The sequence below is a fragment of the Dreissena polymorpha genome, chromosome 10 (genome assembly GCF_020536995.1).
Source record: "Dreissena polymorpha isolate Duluth1 chromosome 10, UMN_Dpol_1.0, whole genome shotgun sequence".
Taxonomy (NCBI): domain Eukaryota; kingdom Metazoa; phylum Mollusca; class Bivalvia; order Myida; family Dreissenidae; genus Dreissena; species Dreissena polymorpha.
The window spans coordinates 57862154-57878851 of record NC_068364.1 but is presented as its reverse complement, the minus strand read 5'-3'; the positions used below and the strand labels follow the sequence as shown (position 1 = coordinate 57878851).

The window sequence follows — 16698 nt, the reverse complement described above, 5'->3', positions numbered from 1 at the left end:
GTGTGAAGAGTATGGTTCTTCTAGATTGTGTACAAACTTTGTTTCTAATATGGTAAAGCCAGATTGTGCGTAACATGTGTGAATAGTATGGTACTTCTAGATTGTGTACAAACTTTGTTACTAATATGGTAAAGCCAGATTGTGCGTAACATGTTTGAATAGTATGGTACTTCTAGATTGTGTACAAACTTTGTTAGTAATATGGAACAGCTAAATTGGGCGTTACATGTGTGAATAGTATAATACTAGAGTTTACCTAACATGGTTGTATAGTATGGAACTGCAATAGAGTGCATAATATTTGTGTATATTATGGAAGTGAAAGAACATTATTTAATATATTATATAACATAAATGTAGATAACATGAGTGTAAAGTATGGAACTGATAGTATGGAGTTTGCATTACATGAGCGTATAGTATAGGACCTTTAGAGTATGCATAACATGTGTGCATAGCATGGGACGTCTATGGTGTGTATTACATGAGTGTCTTGCATGGGACCTATATAGTGTGCATAACATGAGTGTATAGTATTGAACTTTTAGAGTGTGCATAACATGAGTGTATAGTATGGGACTGATAGAGTGAGTATAACATGAGTGTATAGTATGGGACTGCTAGGGTGTGCATAACATGTGTGTATAGTATTGGACTTCTAGAGTGTGCATAACATGAGTGTATAGTATGAGACTTATAGAGTGAGAATAACATAAGTGTATTGTATGGGACTTCTAATGTGAGTATAGTATGAGAGTATTGTATGGGACTGCTAGGGTGGGCATAACATGAGTGTATAGTATGGAACTGATAGAATGAGTATAACATGAGTGTATAGTATGAGACTGATAGAATGAGCATAACATGAGTGTATAGTATGGTACTTATAGAGTGAGTATAACTTGATAGTATTGTATGGGACTGCTAGGGTGTGCATAATATGAGTGTATAGTATGGGACTGATAGAGTGAGTATAACATGAGTGTATTGTATGGGACTGCTCGGGTGAGTATAACATGATAGTATTTTATGGGACTGCTAGGGTGTGCATACCATGAGTATATAGTATGGGACTGATAGAGTGAGTATTACATGAGTTTATAGTATGGAACTGATAGAATGAGTATAACATGAGTGTATAGTATGGGACTGATAGAGTGAGTATAACATGAGTGTATAGTATGTGACTGCTAGGGTGAGTATATTATGATAGTATTGTATGGGACTGCTAGGGTGTGCATAACATGAGTGTATAGTACGGGACTGATAGAGAGAGTATAACATGAGTGTATAGTATGGGACTGATAGAGTGAGTATAACATGAGTGTATAGTATGGGACTGATAGAGTGAGCATAACATGATAGTATTGTATGGGACTGCTAGGGTGTGCATACTATCAGTGTATAGTATGGGACTGCTGGAGTATGCATAACATGAGTGTATATTATGGGACTGATATAGTGTGCATAACATGAGTGAATATTATGAAACTGATAGAGAGTGCATACCATGAGTGTGTAGTATCGGACTGATTGAGTGTGCATAACATGAGCGTACAGTATGGAACTGCTAGAGTGTGAATAACATGGTTGTACATTATGGGACGGCTGGAGTGTGCATAGTATATAACTGCAAGAGAGTGCATAACAAGTGTATTTGTATGGGATTGATAGAGTGCGCATAACATTAGTATATAACATCAGTGTATAGTATAGGCCTTCGAGAGTTTGCGAAACTTGAGTTTATAGTAAATGACTTCTAGAGTGTACATAAAATTAGTGTATATTAAGGGGCTTCTATAGTTTGCATACCAAGAATGTATTTTATTGTCTTTTATAGTGAGCATCAAATGCGTGTATAGTATGGGGCAACCCGAGTGTGCATAACGTGAGTGTATAGTATAGGACTTCTAGAGTGTGCATAACATGATTGTATATTATGTGACTTCTATAGTGTGCATAACATTAGTGTATAGCATAGGACTGCTAGAATACGCATTACTTTAGTGTATAGTATTGGACTTCAAGAGCGTGCATAACATGAGTTTATAGTATAGGACTGCTAGAGTATGCATAATATTAGTATATAGTTTGGGACTGCTAGAGTGAGCATAAATTTAGTGTATATTATGGGACTGATAGAGTGTTCATTACATGAGGTTCTAGTACGGGACTGTTAAAGTGTGAATAACATGACTGTATGGTATGGGACTTCTAGAGTGTGCATAACATCAGTGTATAGTATGGGACGGCTAGAGTGTGCATGACAGATGTGTATAATATGGGACATCTAGGGTGTGCATAACATGTGTGTATAGTATGGAACTGATAGAGAGTGACTTACATGAGTGTAAACTATGGTACTGATAGACAGCGCATAACATGAGTGTATAGTATGGGACTGTTAGAGTGAGCATAACATGACTGTATAGTATGGGACTGCTGAAGTGTGCATAACATGAGTGTATAGCATGGGGCTGTTAGTGTGTGCATACCTTAAGTGTACAATATGGGACTGCTAGAGTGTGCGTAACATAAGTGTCTAGTTTAGAACTGCTATAGTAAGCATTACTTGAGTGTATAATATGTTACTGCTAGAGTGTGCATAGCATGGTTGTATAGTATGGAACTGCAATCATGTGAATAACATGAGTGTATACTATTGGACTGATAGAGTGTGAATAATATGAGTGTATAGTAGGGTACTGATAGAGAGTGCATTAAATGAGTGTATAGTATGGGACTGCTATAGTAGGCATAACATGTGTGTATAATATGGGACTGCTAGAGTGTATATAACATGAGTGTATAGTATGGAACTGATAGAGTAAGTATAACATGACAGTATAGTATGGGACTGATATTGTGTGCATAACTTGTGTGTATAGTATAGGACAGATAGAGTGTGCAAAACACGACTGTTTAGTATGGGACTGATAGAGTGAGCATAACATGTTTGTATAGTAAGGAACTGATAGAGTGAGAATACCATGAGTATATAGTATAGGACTTCTAGAGTGTGCATAACATGAGTGTATAGTACGGGACTTTTATAGTGTGCATAACATGAGTGTATAGCATAGGACTGCTAGAATATGCATAACATACGTGTATAGTATAGGACGTCAAGGGTGTGCATAACATGACTGTATAGTATGGGACTTCTAGAGTGTGCATAACATGGTTGTGTAGTATAGGACTGCTAGAGTGCACATCACAGCATAACATGACTCTATAGTATGGGGCTGCTGGAGTGTGCATAACATGAGTGTATAATATGGGACTGCTAGAGTGTTCAAAACATGAGTGTATAGTATAGGACTGCTAGAGTGTGCATAAAATGAGTGTACAGTATATGACTGCTAGAGTGTGCATAACACGAGTGTATAGTATTGGACTTTAAGAGTGAGCATAATATGAGAGTATTGTATTGGATCACTAGGGTGTTTGACTTCTAGAGTGTATATAACATGAGTGTATAGTATGGAACTGATAAAATGAGTATAAAATGAGTGTTTAGTATGGGACTGATATTTTGTGCATAACTTGTACTTCTATAGTGTGCATTATATGAGTGTATAGCATAGGACTGCTAGACTATGCATACCATTAGTGTATAGTATAGGACTTCAAGAGTGTGCATAACATGACTGTATAGTATGGGACGTCTAAAGTGTGCAAAACATAAGTGTATAGTATAGGACTGCCAGAGTGTGCATCACATTAGTGTATAGTATGGGACTGCTAGAGAATGCATACCATATGTGTATAGTATGGAACTGATAACAAGTGCCTAACATTAGTGTATAGTATGGTACTGATAGAGAGTGCAAAACATGAGTGTATAGTATGGGACTGTTAGAGTGAGCATAACATGACAGTATAATATGGGGCTGCTGGAGTGTGCATAACATGAGTGTATAGCTGGGGACTGCTAGAGTGTGCATAACATGAGTGTATAATGTGGGACTGCTAGAGAGTGCATAACATGATTGTATAGTATGGGACTTCTAGAGTGAGCATAACATGAGAATATAGTATGTGACTGCTATGGTTTACATTGTGGATAAAATTGGACTGTAAGAGTGTGCATAACACGAGTGTATAGTATGGGACTGATAGAGTGTGCATAACATGAGGGAATAGCATTGGAATGTTAGAGTGTGCATAACATAAGTGTATTGTATGTAACACTTAAGTTAACATATACTACCTGTAATGCAACTGCTAGGGTGCCAATAACACTGTTGCATAGTACAGAACTGGTAGAGTTTGCATAACATGTCTTTATAGCATGGCTCTGCTAGTGTGTATAAAATGTAAGGAGTTGAGCATGCAACATATTAGGGAATTTTAAAGAACTGCTTGAGTAAGAAATTACCTTCGTTTTCGTTTGATGTATGAATATTAAATGAACTGCTAGCTTATTATACATTTAAATAACGTATCAACAGTTGCAGCTAACATAATTTCGCCGTTGGGTATTCCATATATTGTCCGCTTAGCAACCAAGAGGTTCCGGGATTGATTGACCGTTTGGGTCATTCTTTAGATATCCTGGTTGCATCCAGGAACCAAACTATAGCATCTTAATAAGCTTAAGGTGTTTTACGCAATTGAGCTAAAACAAATATGTTTAAGTTATGTTAACGTACGCAAGTTCACATATCGACTGATACTGAGCAGTACACGGCGAGTCAGCATATTGGTAATTGTATCCTGCATATATCGCAGCGCAGTTGGCTCTTGTTCCTTCATTGGGCTCCCTGTCCCCGGGATACCAGTTTAGGAATTCAGCAATCTTTTCTGAGGGGTAATACTTCCACGTCCCTTCCGTTGTTTCGTCTGTCAATCCTATCCAATGTAACTGGTCTGCAGACACCAGTGAATGAAAGCATACACATATTATATGTTTGGTGAACAGCTTTTGTATGCGGTTTAGAACGGCTTAAACAGTAATAACACTAGCATTCTAGTTTAATATCGTGCACAGATAAATTAAAATGTGTCATTATTTTAACAACAATGCCAAATATATTTGATATTATTTTGTATCAGAAATAAACATCATACCGCATATCATCATCAAAAAGCCCCGTATGAAATTGTATTCCTCCCGTGACTCGATGTTAACAAGCGTGGCTTTGTAGTGCTCGCATTGACGCTGAAACAAACGAGATTAAAGTAAAATGTATGATGTTAAAGCTAATAATCTCAAAGCATTCTTATAGGATCAGTTCCTCGGTGTAAGTCGTTTTCAGATTGAGTTGTCGGGCGTATGAGGGAAGATAAGATAAAATTCTTGTCGGGTTCGTTGTCTTTTTCATCCATGAAAAAGTATGATAAGACCGTTCATACACACTTGGTAAATTACCAACATATCGTGCTAATAATGCTACACACATCACCTATTTGAACAGTCTAATAAAAACATTAATACCTGCCAAACACTGTTATATTGAGACGTGTGTATTGCTGTAAAAGATTATTTGTTTTACTACTTAATAAATACAAGTTCCATATAAGGCAGCTTCATATTATTATTTATTATTGGTATGGGTTTTTTTTCTGGGAGGTTAAGCTTAAGCCCCAGTCCCATACAGATGCCGGATCAACACGGTCCATACCCGGGATCATCCGGCATGTGAACCGTGTGGCCATCTTTTAGCTCCGTTTCTATCCGTATAGGTGCTGGGACGTACAGGAATGTCTATGGCGCTCCGACAGACCAACACGGTAGTTTTGGGAAGTTAAAAACTGCCGTGTTGATCCGTGACGATCTGGGATGATAACACCATCCGGGATGGACCTTGCAGCTGCCGTGTAGAGTCCGGGGAGAGCCGTATAGTGTCCGGGGACAACCGTATGTATGCCTTGGTTGTCCGTGTGCGTCCTTGGCAGTCCGGGAACACATTTTATACCCCTGTTCTTCAAGGACCGAGAAGGCAGTTGTACGGTTGTCTCCTTTGCTACCGATTATGCAACATGGGCAATGAGATGACGACCGAGGACAAGCTGATGCTGATGGGATGCCAGCTTTTTCTGCAAAAAGCTCAGGTTGAAAACAGAATCCTGATTGCTAAAACGTAGCTACGACAGAGACATAGAAAATTCGCGAACAATATGTAACTAAACCAGGGAATAGAATTAATTGGCTGAGGAAATGCCCTGTCCCGAAACGCAAGATAAGTACAAGGACATCGTCAAGCAGTTCGGCGACCTCAAGCAGTTGCATTACTATGTTATTCTATGGGTAGTAGCTCCTTGTACTACAGCTTTTAGCATCCCAATTCTCATGACAGTGATCGACGCCGACTACAAATTTATTTGGGTTGAATTAGGCAGCAATACATTACGTGTTGAACATAGGGTTTTCATTGAGCCAATCGGCCATGATGACCTTATTTTTCTCTGAAAGGACGAGAGACATCCTCCTTTTTTCTTCGGGCGTCAGTTTCCGTGGGTGGTGCTGATTGATATTGATCCACTTGTACATATAATGACAATCTTGATCTGGGGCTCTAGCTTGCTTCTAATTGTTTTTGGTGTTCGTCATCTGTAGCGGATGCAGTTCGTGACGATCTTTTGGGAACTGGCAGGACCACTTAAAGTGATATTATGGGTATTTTGCACTGTTGAATTGAGCTGAAAAGAATTAACAGGTCAAAAGAGTTAGTTAAAATGTGGTTACTTATCAATATCTGAGACTCATCTTGCTACCATTTGTTTATAAAAATATATTTTATAATCGATATTCTTACGTGACCCACCCAGTCCTGTAAGCCGAAATGATCCGTAAAAAAAATTGTGTCTTGGTGTCGTATGGACGAATCTGCACTAAAACTAAATTTAGGTTCAAATCGTACATGCATGATCAGTTGTCAAACGAAAGTACGGATGATCTTCAAATGCATTATCAATCGTGATACATCGGCTATCTCGGATTCCTCCGTAAGATAGGCCTCGTGGCTAACGGCCGCCATATTGCCTTGTATTACTACTTTACTACCCAAAAGGTTGTCAGTCTATTGTTATGAGGCTGTATACGATGCGCGTTGAACTAGCGCCAAAACTTTTTACCGAAACTTTGATATTAAGAGCACTATTAACGTTCATTTGTGTTGCATTTTGACCTATTATCCAAGTGATTTACTTTTCCATTATTATTTAATCACCCTATCATCCAATTTTTAAGATGAAATTACGGTGTTTACAAAACCACCCAAACCGAAAGTGAAACTGGATGCATTACGTTTCGCGATGTAAACATTAATATTTGTTCAGTTTGAGGAAGCGAATCGATAATAGACGGTGGAATATGTATGCAATACAGACTTTCATTGCCGATTGTAGTACTGGCTAAAAAATACCTTTTATGACAGGTCATGTTTAGAACGTTAATCAAAATAGTGACCATAAATCACTACAAATGTCTGGGTTGATCATTAATATAATTAAAGCATGTTTCTCATCTAATTGCCTGTATCTAGTTGTAATTACCATGATATTGATAAGATTAAAACATTTTTTTCATAAATTAACATTACATGTTTTATTTTTATCATTTAGGTAATATATAATTGTATCATTATCATCATTAAATATTCTGAAAATAATCTAAATTATAATGATTACTTAAAAGTAGAATTTTTAAATTTTACTTATTATTTTTAATGAATTTCCACATTTGCTTGATTCAAAATAAAATGTATTAATAAGGGTTTCAGTTGTTAGTTTTAACCCATTTTTAGTTCGATTAAATTTAAAGTACTAACTACGAACATGTATGTGAAATGCTCTTGAGTTCGTTTCCTGGGCCTAGAACCAGTACTTCGGTGTCTCTGGGAGATTTCTTAAGAATGCTCCCACACTGGGGATCAAACCAGTGGCCTCCAGATCATTAGGTGGACACCACATCCATTACACATCAGCGACCTTTAATTAGTAAATTACTTTAGTATTGCAGCATTATATAATATAATGTTGCTACATATTTTGGGAAAATGTTTAATGTGCAGTACCAAATAAATCTAAATGCATACAATTTTAATTGTGTAATTATTAGTTACAAATTCACTTTTTACAGGTATACTGGATTATGAAAGACTGATAAAAATAAAATTGACAACTCATCTCCCCAACGATACTTTAAGTGACTCATTCTCAGAACAAACCCATAGTCAGTGAGAAAACTATAGTGTAAAAAGACCACTTGATTGTGACAATTATGGCTGACCAAGCAAATGTTATCATTTAAAATAAAGAAAACTTCCAGTTCAATATACATTTTATACCAATTATGACATTGACCAACACAGAACATAATTATAAGGTTGATTTTCCCAAAATTGACTGTTACAATTGGATACTGTTTTAAGCTTCACTCTACTTTGTCTGAAAATAAAAGTCCTAAATGATGTAATAGAAACATACATGTTTAATTTTTAGTTTTACAAGTATATATATAATCCCTAGGGATTAAATTTGAACAAATTTGGTAGAGGACTATTAGATGTCACTATATACCAAATTTGATAGCCCTAGGCCGGATGGTTATGGACAAGAAGATTTTTGAAGTTTTCACAAAATAGGCCTTATATAAGCATATGTTCAATTTTGTGACCCTCAGGGCAGGGTCAAACTTGACCCAAGGAGCATAATTTGAAAAAACTTGGTAGAGGACTATAAGATGCCACTACATACCAACTTTGGTAGCCCTAGGCCCAATGGTTTTGGACGAGAAGATTTGTAAAGTTTTCACAAAATATACCCTATATAAGCATGTGTTCAATTTTGTGACCCCCAGGGCAGTGTCAAATTTGACCCCAGGGGCATAATTTGAACAAATTTGGCAGAGGAATATTATATGTCTCTTCATACCAAATTTAATAGCCCTAGGCCCAATGGTTATGGACGGGAGATTTTGAAAGTTTTCACAAAATAGGCCTTATATAAGCAAATTTTCAATTAACCCTAACCCTGAACCCCGGGGCAGAGTTAAATTTGACCCCAGGGGCATAATTTGAACAAATTTGAAAGAGGTTCACCCCAGTAACATTCCTAAGAAATTTCATCAGAATTGGACCAGTAGTTTAGGAGAAGATGTTTAAAGGAAAAGTTAATGCACGGACGCACGATGGACACAGGACCTTTGGCCAGTGGCAGGGTTGCAGGCTTTTTCCGCCCTATGCCACGGGTCCGAAATTCGGCCCCATTCCAAATGCAAATCTGGTTGTTTTTTTCCCAATTGAAAAAAAAAATCCAAATTCCAAAAAAAAATTAAAAAATTATTATTATTTTTTTAACCTTAAAATATATTACCTGATCCGGTGTAGAAAATAGAAAGTATTGCATAATTAAATTATCTGTTGCCATGAATTTGTTTTAAAAACTGTAAAATATGTTAATGATTATTTAAGACTTTCCTTATTTTCCTCAAAATCCGGCGCTTCGCGCGATTTTTTTGCAACTAAAAATAGGCCAAGCCTTTTCCCCAAATTCAGATGAAAAAACCTGCACTTTTCACACATGTTCATAATATTTTGTAAAAATTTAATAATAAGTTATCAAAATAGTCGTTATTTACCAGTTAACGGCTTCTTTGAAATATAAGAAACACTATTTACATGCGATAATTTTTCCTAATTGAGCCAATTTTGCGATTATTTTTTTTCCCAAAATTGGGGTTTTCACATCGCGAAATTCCCAAAATTCCAGTGTGGCATTTTCCCAAAATGGAGCGGAAAAAGCCTGGGTTGGCACGAAAAACCCACCCCCGGGAAAACCCGGTGGGAAAACCCGGTTTTTCCCGCCCCGGGCAATACTCTGAAAGTGGGCAATACTATTTTTTCTTCATTAAACATGCAGTTGTAATTGTTTTTTATCATCCTTACTTCTCTGCTAGCCTCTATTGTAAAGAAAAAAGAGTTAGCAAATGCTGTTGGCAATAACATTGAAATAGAAGTAACATATTGTCACTGTATAATATATATAATTTTACTGCAGACTTCAAAGTGACTGTTGTTTTATTAATTACAATATCATTAAACTTTAAAGTCAGAATTGATAATGAGGGATCATTGAAGAAATACTTTTTTATATTGAAACACAATTAACAGGAATCTGTCACTAATAATGTAGCAATCAAAGCATGTTTTCACAGTTTATGGGAGGGCCCTAATTGGCACTAGTCTGTGTATCTTTTATGGCCCCTAATAAACAGTTAGAGGGCCTTTGTCTGGCCCTAATAGGGCCTTTATGTGGCCCAAATAGGTCCAATGTTTATCCAAGTGGCCCAGTGTTACTGTTAGTTATACGAACTGTGTTTCATAAATGATGACACAAAACTGTGTCAATGATTTAAAACACTAAATTGGGGCATGAGTCTTAATGCAACATACATGTAAGATCAACTTAATAAGTTGAATGATAACAAAAATATATATTACATGTATAATCCCTCATGTCTCTACCCAGTTGTAATTGTTTTTTATCATCCTTACTTCTCTGCTAGCCTCTATTGTAAAGAAAAAAGAGTTAGCAAATGCTGTTGGCAATAACATTGAAATAGAAGTAACATATTGTCACTGTATAATATATATAATTTTACTGCAGACTTCAAAGTGACTGTTGTTTTATTAATTACAATATCATTAAACTTTAAAGTCAGAATTGATAATGAGGGATCATTGAAGAAATACTTTTTTATATTGAAACACAATTAACAGGAATCTGTCACTAATAATGTAGCAATCAAAGCATGTTTTCACAGTTTATGGGAGGGCCCTAATTGGCACTAGTCTGTGTATCTTTTATGGCCCCTAATAAACAGTTAGAGGGCCTTTGTCTGGCCCTAATAGGGCCTTTATGTGGCCCAAATAGGTCCAATGTTTATCCAAGTGGCCCAGTGTTACTGTTAGTTATACGAACTGTGTTTCATAAATGATGACACAAAACTGTGTCAATGATTTAAAACACTAAATTGGGGCATGAGTCTTAATGCAACATACATGTAAGATCAACTTAATAAGTTGAATGATAACAAAAATATATATTACATGTATAATCCCTCATGTCTCTACCCATTTCCCTTTTCCTGCATAAATACCATTCTGTTACATATCATTTCATATTTTTAGAAAAATAATGTAAGTGAGTTAATAAAATGTAAATCAGATAAAACACAGAAACCAAGTTATACCCAGTATTGTCCATAGAGAGCATTAAATTGAATTTCATTTATGTAAAAATAAGAAAGTATTATTAGGATTCCAAACTTTCCACATGATGTAGTTGGTTAAAATGTAACAAATAGTTTCTAATTATTAATAATTAATGGATATGTTTCTATAGAGACTAATAATTATATAAGTTATATAATTGTGTAATATCTTTATTACCCAGTAAAGCCCATCCAAACCATCCAAAACAAACACAAAATGAATTGCGCTTTTTTTTGCAGAAAAAAGTAATTATTAATATGCATCCACATGAAGTAGAAGTTAACAGTGTAAATAATAGAATAGAATTGCTAAAATTAATAGTTATTTTCTGTTATGTACTAATTTATAATCATTAATATTATCATTATGCAAGTTGTGCTGTTGTATAATTGTCTAATATCTTCGATACCCAAGTAATGCCCATCCAAAGAGACAAAGAAAAAGAATTTCCATTTTCATGAAAATGAGAAGGAATTATGAATATCTTTTCACATGCATTAGAAGTTGACAATGTAACTAATAGTAAAAAATTGTTAATAGATATGTTCTTTTAATATGTACAAACTCATTATCGTACAAGTTATACAATATTGCAATATCTTTATTACCCAGTATTGCCCACTATTGCCCAGTAAAACCCGGGTTTTCCCAGTATTACCCGCCAGGGCCGGTCAATACTAATTAATACCCGGGTTTTATGCCAACCCTGGCCAGTGGAGCTAAAAATCAAATTAAACATTTAGTTTTGATGTAAGATCAGTTTTTATATCCCAGTGTCTATTTCACTTTTATAAATTAAAACAGCATATTATACATTATTGAAAAGATATTTCCAAGCTTGATGTAATATTTCAACTTTGCATAGTGTAGTTAATTGAACATTGTATTGAACTGTATGGGCAGCTATATTTTTTAATTTATGTATGTTGTATTATACAAAATGCATTATTTCTACCACAAGTAGACCATAATAAAGGCCTACTGCTACTAAATAGGCACTGGTATGAATTTGACACTGTTTTTAATGCTCATACAAAACTTTAATTATTACTACACTTTAGTATATTAAATATTTTCAAGTTTTTGTTAAACATTTTTTGCAAAAGAGTGTCTTAATGTATTTGAAAATATACTTAAAACAAACTAAAAATTTTAACATACCTTTTTCCTGGTAAAGTTTTTCCCGGGCAAGTGAATTTGGGATGATAAAAAATACACTTGAAGAGTATTAATGCTGGAAAAATGCAGAAAAAAATACATTTGTTTCTGTTAGAAGTGTGTCTTGTCTGCATTTTTAAGTGTATTAAATGCACATCAAATGCAGATAAATACAATGCCAATACTGTTACATGTATTGTAATGGAAATAAAATGCACTTGTTCTTGTAATTAAATGCTTAAGTGAATTGAAATAACCTTTTATAACGTTTTAACAATTAATAATACCTTTTTATATAAATTTTCTTTTGAAATGTGACACTTAAATGATTTTTGCACCACTAGTAATAGATATAATTTGTGCTCATAATGCTGTATCATTACACTATATAATATCATTTGTTGTATGAAAATTACCCGTAAAATTCATGTGAAAGCTCAAGAGATCATTAGCAGCGTGCTATACCCTGCTCCTTTTTACATGACTTGATGGTATTGAGTCCCCAATTCTACATGGCCAATGTGCAGATTTGACAAATAAGTCTTAACTGGGATCCAATAGGCAGACTTTCATATTACTTGTATTAAATTTAAATCATGATCTGAATTGCTCTTTGGCAAATCTTCGTTGGTCACAGTCTTCAACTGAATTTTGTTCACTTTGTAGTGATTATATTTTCATTATTTATCAGACAACATCTTTCTTCACAAGTTTAACATGATTGCTTGGTTAATTTAGAAACAAGATCAATGCATCATAACATAAAATGAAAAAATGTGTTATAGTAAAAATGGCAGCAAAAAACCACTAGATTATCTGACTTAAATCTGAGACGATATGTTGATGTATTGGAATTTCTCATAAATAATGTGTCCCATAGTTGTATAATTGTATAGTCGCATGCATGAGTGGTGTCAATGTCACAATACCAATTAAAGCCTATAATTTACTAAAACAATTTGAAGTTTGATGTGTGTTTTTTTCAAGATCTGTTATATATAATTATATAGATATATATATTGTTGAAAAGTTAACATGCAATAAGTTTACTTTAATTAAGTGACAAATAGTTTTACCGATTTGGTTGGATGCATATGCAGATATATCACGGTTTGTGCAGAGGACAGTAGCAAAATCAAGAGCTGTCTCCGTAAGATGACATACGCCCCCGATAAACGCTTTGATAGAAGTTATGAGCATTTTTCAAAACCTAAACGCCGACCCTAAGTTCAAGGTCAAAGGGGTCAAAATTTGTGTGTGTATGGGAAGGCCTTGTCCATATACACATGCATACATGTACCAAATATGAATGTTACATCTGAAGCGACATGGAAGTTATGAGCATATTTTCAAAACCTAAATGCAAAGTGTGATGGATAGACAGACGGACAGTGTGATCACTATATGCCCTCTTTTGGGGGCATAAAAATGTGTTTCACATTGTTTTGGTAAATTAGTAATGTAGTTAAAAGAACAGAATCATCAATTATAAAGTTATTGATCATAAAGTGTTGCTGGCATATTTGATGCATTCATCTAGCTATAAGTAGGTCCCTGTTTTATCCCCACTGGCACTGAGAGAGGGTTTTCAAAATCTTTAAACAATATGAATAAGTACATATAGGGTCGAGAAAGCCTTGTTGATATGGGGGCTAAACACCTGAAATCAAAGCGACCCAGGTTAAAGGCCGAGGCCAAATAAATAAACCAGAGGCCGCATAAGCCTGCTATACTCTGAACAAGTATTGTTTCTTCTCATAAAACTGGCTTAAGTGTCTTACTAAGCTTTAGACTTTGAGTTTCAGTGCAATCTATCTAAAATAAATTGGTTAAATTAAATAAGAATTTGTAAAAAATAAACATTCTGCACAAATTAAATTATTTATTTTACCTGTGTGCATGAATCATTTCAGTCTTGATGGTTAGTGAACTATGTCAAAAGCACCATAGCTATGAAACACTTGAATATTGCAATGTACCACAGAAATGATGCTGATGATAATTCTACACGATGATGAATTATTAGATATATTTCTTAATTCCATTTCCACCAACAATTCGCTTATTCCACTACCAGTTCAAATGCTTCGTACACAGTTGAAAATAACACTATTCCACTCAACAACCGTGACACATGTACTAAATTTTTCAACTTTTCGCAATTAAAATTGTCTTCTACTGTTTATATTGTTGTTGTTGTACTTTCGAAAGTAGTTCGAAAGATGGCGACCATTAACCCAGAGATTGATTTATGAAATAAATCGTCTGCTGATCCAGAGTGATGCATTATTTTTCTCTCTCCGGTATATTGTTTTAGTATGTTGATGCTGCATGAACAAATATAAGTGTATGTGAAGTGAAAACACCAAAAATAAACAAGGTTGCGATAGACACCTATAAACTGTTAGATGCCCATAATATCACTTTAAACAATACGCTTCATTTTAGGTGGCATTTTGACGTTTTATACATGTATACGAGGTTATACCTTCGAGATTTGATTGCTGAATGATGCAATCATCGAACATCAATCTGCTTGTATACTGCTTGTGGGTCCGGCGCAGATCGTGTTTGTTCCGTATGGATGCCGTGTTAGTCTTTCTCAGTGTCGTGTATGTCCGGGATGGTCCGTGTTAATGCCGTGTATGTCCGTGTTTATCCGTGGCTTTGCCGTGAAGGTCCGTAGCTCTTCCGTGATTGTCCGGGACAATCCGTCTGGGCGCCGTGTTGCTGCCGGGTTTGGTCCGTGTGAGTGCCTTGCTGTCATCGGACTGATGGCCTTTGGAAGACCGTCGACGCTCAAAAATCCCCAAATGCCAGGGATCGTCCGGGTTCGCCCCGGTTCTTGTTCAGGGGGATCCGTGGCGACCCGGGAGTGCCGTGTCCATCCGTTCGTACATGGGACTGGGACCTTCCGTTATTAATTATCTTATTTACAAAAGAAGTGTCCCCATGCTTTTAAATATACCATATATTTACAAAGAACATGATCGAGAAATACCCAGGGATCGTGAATTTCAGATAGGAACGTATAAAACGACCGCTGCAGTAAAGGTTGCGGAATGGAGAAATGTTTTGCAAAACTAACCTGTGCATCCAAAAATGTGTATGCAGTGTGTCCAAACAAATAGCAGGACGAGTGGAACCTTGTCCAACCATCCGGGCATGTTGCATCCGAAAAGCCTGTGTAAGCATTGAACTTTTTACACTCACATATTTTTTTACGTAATTGTGTCATTATTGATTTTGTTCACAAAAACACGATTTATAAAAAATGTTCTAAATTATGTAAATCACGAAGCTTTAACTGTATGCCATATCGAATTCATTTTTTTTTAAATAATTTTCCATATATTGTTATTTTATGACTTACCAAAGACCACCAACAGAATTATTCCAATTCTAATCATTGTGACATTTTGTGTCATGACAACTATAATTTATTAAATGATGTTCCGGCTAAGAGAGATAAGATTACAAGTGTCCTACCAATTAAAGATACGTTACCACTTAAAGGATATTTTACATTTAATCAACACAACTGAGAAGGGTTTAAACTTCATGTGGTAGAACCAGGATCGATTTGTTTCAACAATGCGACAATAGTGACACATATTTTAGTCTGTATGTCCTCCGTAAAGAAATAATCCCCATTTGATAAACTAAAGGTTATTTTAGAATTTCTGCATACAGCAAACTTACGTGGTTTTATATTTATCTTATTTTCTTGGTTTTCATGACGTAATTAGATAAGAGCCGTGCTCTGTGAAAAGGGGGTTTAATACGTGTGCGTAAAGTGTCGTCCCAGATTAGCCTGTGCAGTCCGCACAGTTTAATCAGGGACGACGCTGTCCGCTTTAATTGGATTTTTGCTAAGAAAAGACTTCTGCAATAAAAAAATACCATTAAAACGGAAAGTGTCGTCACTGATTAGCTTTTGCGGACTGCACTTATCTGGGACGACACTTTACGCACATGCATTAAACCCCCTTTTCACAGAGAACGGCCCATATATTTGATTCCTTTTTTCTTTAACAGTATTAAAAGAAAATGCGAAAATGATCGCATGAATAAAAAAAACATGCGAGTGTCGAATTATGTAAAAGTACGGAATACCGTTACGGCCATCGTGGTTACAAATTAAAATCCAAAGGGCGACAATGCGATAGTGCGATAGTACGATGGCGTCAATGCGGTAATACGATGGCGACAATGCGATAGTACGATGGCGACAATACGATATAACGATGGCGACAAAGCGACAACGCGATAGTACGATGACGACAATGCGACAGTGCGACAATACGATGGCGACAGT

The 16698-nt window shown here is 35.7% G+C and overlaps 1 protein-coding gene across 1 annotated transcript in view; it reads right to left on the bottom strand.

Moving 5' to 3' along the window:
• Positions 1–15915, bottom strand: part of LOC127848170 (perlucin-like protein) — a 16412-nt gene extending 497 nt beyond the window's left edge. Inside the window, exons 1-4 of the mRNA XM_052380471.1 lie at positions 15754–15915; positions 15469–15563; positions 5074–5164; positions 4656–4872 (exon numbers count right to left, since the gene is read on the bottom strand). Of these exons, the coding sequence (XP_052236431.1) occupies positions 4656–4872; positions 5074–5164; positions 15469–15563; positions 15754–15808 (458 nt within the window). The 5' untranslated portion in view covers positions 15809–15915. The remainder of the gene's footprint in view (positions 1–4655; positions 4873–5073; positions 5165–15468; positions 15564–15753) is intronic.
• Positions 15916–16698: the final 783 nt, after the last annotated feature.